A 4,453-nucleotide genomic window follows, 5' to 3' on the forward strand; every position below is an offset into this window, starting at 1 on the left:
AGTGGGCGCCGCTCTCTAGGCGGTGTCGGCCTGGGCCTGCACTCGCCGCATGCCGCCGAGGGAGCAGCCTCTGTCCTGTTCCCCCAGCGGGCTGGTAAAAGCTTTTTGGATGCGCGTTGATATTAATACTCATCGGTTTGGGTTTTTTAGCAGAAGGACAGAAAATCTAAAAAGTCGACCTGGAGGTTTTGCCTTGACTTGACCCATCCTGTGGAAGATGGAATCTTTGATTCGGGGAACTTTGTAAGTCGTGGTTTTGCTCATCCTAAAAGTGCAGTAAAAGGTCTAGTAAAAGCCTTGGTACAGTATAACGTGAGGTACAGCCGAAACGTTGTATTCTTGAGTAAATCAGTAAAATCAACAGCAGTTCTTGAACAGTAGTTCTAGGGTGGTTTGTTCGCTTTTATAGGTACTTTTTAATAGTTCCTTGGGTTCACGTGTCTTTTATAGATGGTTCATACCTGTCCATGAATAGAACTGTTTGATTTGAATCCTGTTGTAGCACAAACATGCTGGAGGGTGGAGGGTGTTTGTTGTTGTCTTTCTGGGGTTGGTGTTTGTTTTGGTTTTTCCTTTTAATTAAAATCTTACTACACTGCAAATTCTTGCTATCAGGACAACATTAAAGGGTGATTTTTAATCCTGCTCTGTGGCTAGGGTCCCTTCCCTAGTTCATACCTAGGGTGCCATTCCCTAGTGTTCCATTTCCTTAACATTGAAACAGGAACAGTTCCTGAAGGAGAAGGTTAAGGTCAATGGAAAAACCGGAAACTTGGGCAACACCGTTCACATTGAACGCCTGAAGAACAAGATCACGGTGACATCCGAGAAGCAGTTTTCAAAAAGGTTGGTGTAGATTTCCTTTTGTATTTGTGATGGTGGATTTTCCACAATGGTTTGTTGAGCGGAGAAGGTGTTAGGCCCGACCTTGTGGCACTCCTAAACAGGGGGTGGAGCAGGTGAGTGCGCTGATAGGAGGAGCGACTCCTTCCCTGCCTCCCCCCTTTCTTTTGCTGGTATGGATGTGCCAGTGCCTGTTCTGTCAGGCCGGGGGTTAGAACCACCCTGCACCCCGTACTTTGGGATTGGGCTGCAGTTACTGTGGGTTAGGCCCAGCCAGCAGCTGAGCTCTGCTTGCTGCTCCCCGCCTCCCACGCGATGGGGAGGAGAATCGAACATGAGTAAAACTCATGAGCTGAGGTAAGAACGGTTTAATAGTTGGAATAATAGTATTAATGATAATAGTAACGAGAAGGAAGATAACAGAGTGAAATAAAACCCACGAGTGACAAGTGATACACAGCTGCTCACCACCCGCTGGCCGATGCTCAGCCGGTCCCCCAGCAGCAGTTCCCCCCTCCCAGCCGGTTTCCCTCAATCTACATGCCCGCCATGCCATCCTGTGGTGTGGATGGCCCTGTGGCTGGTGGGGGTGAGCTGTCCTGGCTGTGTCCCCTCCGAGTTGCTTGTGCGCTTCCTCCCTGGCAGACCATGGGAAACTGAAGAGCCCTTCCCTAGAGATAAGTGCTCCTTGGCAGCAGCTGAAATACCAGCGTGTTACCAGCCTTGTTCTTGCTGCACCAGCTGCTGGAAGAAAAGTATCTCAGCCAAACCCACCACGAGTCAGAAAGCATCAAATTATTCTCACCTGTCTGGAGGGAAGATGCACATTTAGTGTCTCTTACACATGATCATTTTTTCCTCTCTGGATGTAACCGGTGTGTGGCTGCGCTGCTGCGGCCATACCTCAGGTGGAGCACGGGCAGTACCAGGGGCTGTTAAATGAGGAGGTTCTAACGTGTGATTCCTGTGTTGAAGGTACCTAAAATACCTCACAAAGAAGTACCTCAAGAAGAACAACTTGCGCGACTGGCTTCGTGTCGTGGCATCCGACAAGGAGACCTATGAGCTGCGCTACTTCCAGATCAGTCAGGATGAAGAAGGGTCGGAGCCTGAGGAGTGATTGAGGCCTGGCTTCATACTCCCTGCAGCGTACAAAAGACGAGACCAGCTATTTATGAGAACACTTAACTTATTGGTGAATAAAGCTTTTGTACCCCGTTTGACAGAGCGTGGTTAGTTTTCTGGCCTGTTCCTTAAATTCCGGTTAGGAACCAGCACGGGGAATGGCTTGGTTTGCACTTTTCCTTCCTTTGCTAGAAGTCAGCTGTGGAACATGGGGTCGGTGAATACCCAAGTGGAAAAGGAGTGAGCCCTGAGCCCAGGGCAAGCGTGGGACGGATACACCAGTGTTCCACCGCACCGGTACAAAGGACACAAGAGCTTTTGGTGACTGGAAGTGCCAATGCCTTCTGCTGATTAATGTGGAGCTAATAGAATATTTAATACCAGTTTACTTCTAATTATTTTAGTTACAAAATGGGCTTCCCAGATATAAAAGATGCATTTCCATGCAGTTCCTTTCAGTCATTAAGTGGTTGTGTTACTCCTGTGTGTAACCACTAGTCAGACTGGAGTGAAACAGAGATTTGTTGGCTGGGTTCACGTTACACGGATGAGGAGGGGACGAGTTTCATTGCCAGCATCTGCCTAAAGCAAGTTGAAGGGAGCAGCGAGCTGTGCTTTAGTGTTGAGGGGGACTGAACCCCCTCAAGTCCATGCAGATGTTTCTGCCTGTACCGTGGGGTGTTGTATGCTGCTTGTATTTGACTTCTGGGTTTACTCCTTTAGTACAAAAGTATTTCTTTAGTACAAGTTTCTTCACTGAAACACAAATCACTCCAGATCTTCATGTAATAGGGAGAGAAATCTGGTGTTTTCACTGTGAAAACATGGTTGTTTATGAGCCTGCAGTTGCTTCTTGGTGCCCTGTTCTGTTAGGCTGGTCCTGTGCTCTGCAGGGGATTGATCAGGATGTTTACTTGGGTTCCAGTGCCCTGGTGAACTCTGGAGTTGGTAGTACTGTGTTTGTGTCATGTCCTCAAACAGAGGCGCTTGTAGACCTCGATACTGAAGTCTGTGCTTAACCAAATCTGCTAGTTTAGGCTGGACTATGTTGTTTAATTTCACAAGGATTTTTTATTATTATTTCAGCATTGTTTTTGCTGGCGATGCTCTGAGACAGACTGTTTAGAAGTTGCCAGAGCACAAAGCATCGCTTTGAGAGTCGCATGACACCCACTAGTGCTGCCTAAATCTAAATGAAAAGTACAGAGGGGGAGAGGAACGTTGTCAACCGCCCTGGGGTGTCACTTGTTGTTTTTCAGTGTGCTCGGGCAGCTGTTCCTGAGGGGGGGAGGTGAGAGGAAGCAGCAGTGGAACAGCAGCTACCTGTGTAATCTCAGCCATGGTGCTTGGGTTCGTTTTGCTGATCCCGAGCTAGCACAAGGATGGGAGCAGCGTGTGTATCTGGCTGCAAGGCTGGCGATTGTTTCCAAGCTCAGCTCTCTTGAGCTTTTTGTGCTTCTGAGGAAAAGCACAACGTAGAGAACACCTGCAGTCCTGCAACCTGACCGGGGGTAACGCCAGGACGCTGCTGCCTGGAACTTCCTATCTGAGAAAAATCAGGCAGTTTCGAAGCAACAATTAAAGGAGCTTTTTTCTTCTTCCCTTTTCTGGAAATCCAAAAGATTGCTAATGCTTTTGAAAAACGTTGATTTTCATGGTAAAGCTGCAAATATTTGAAAACCTCTGGTCTGTTTTCTTTGCTGTACTAAGCTGAGCAAAGAAGGGCGCAGTTATATTTCAAAATACATCCCCACCTGTGTTTTCAGAGTTGGGCTTTCACGTGACAACACATCCTTCGCGCTAGACTGACAAAACAAAACTGTTCTGGTTAAACAGAACGAGCACGAGCACGATCAGATCCCATGGGATGGTGCTGCCTTGTGTTTATTTTGTCCCTGCCCAGGCTCTGCCGGCCGTTCCCAGAGCCATCCGTGGGCTGCTGCAGCTCTTGGGCCGCTGGTGTCGGTCAAGGTGTGTGTACGGGCGTTACACAGAGAGGAGGTTTGGAATTTAAATGGAGTGTTTATGGTGTGCCAGTTAATATATAATATATATTAATATTACGTATGTATTATATATGTTACTATATTCCCAACTGACACCCGAAATCGCCATTAACTTTGGTCTGTCGGGGTGCTGGGCAACTCAGTAATAAATCTGCCGTTTTCGGGTGGCTGCAGCTCTCTGTTTTGTGAGTGCCTCCGTGACACTTGACAACCCTTTCAGGGAAGGGAATTTTCATAATGTCTCATCTAAACCCCCCAGGGCACAGCTTGAGGCCAGTTCTTCTCGTCCTGTCGCTTGTTACTTGGGAGAACAGACTGACCCCTGCCTCATTCCACCCTCCTGTCAGGGAGTTGTCAGAGCCAAAAAAGTCTTCCCTGAGGCTTCTTTTCTTCAGGCTAAACACCTCCCGGTCCCTCAGCCGCTCCTCCTAAGACTTGCGCTCCAGACCCTGCACCAGCTTCGTTGCCCTTCTCTGGAC

General features: G+C 48.1%; 1 protein-coding gene across 1 annotated transcript; it reads left to right on the forward strand.

Annotated features, from left to right (window-relative positions):
• The first annotated feature begins 49 nt into the window (after positions 1 to 49).
• Positions 50 to 2,071, forward strand: RPL22L1 (ribosomal protein L22-like 1). The gene is made up of 4 exons (XM_010138629.1): positions 50 to 94; positions 151 to 243; positions 725 to 846; positions 1,819 to 2,071. Exons 1-4 carry the CDS (start codon positions 50 to 52, stop codon positions 1,961 to 1,963), a joined length of 405 nt encoding a protein of 134 aa, XP_010136931.1. The 3' UTR covers positions 1,964 to 2,071.
• Positions 2,072 to 4,453: the final 2,382 nt, after the last annotated feature.

This window comes from Buceros rhinoceros, unplaced genomic scaffold (genome assembly GCF_000710305.1).
Source record: "Buceros rhinoceros silvestris isolate BGI_N320 unplaced genomic scaffold, ASM71030v1 scaffold33606, whole genome shotgun sequence".
NCBI lineage: Eukaryota > Metazoa > Chordata > Aves > Bucerotiformes > Bucerotidae > Buceros > Buceros rhinoceros.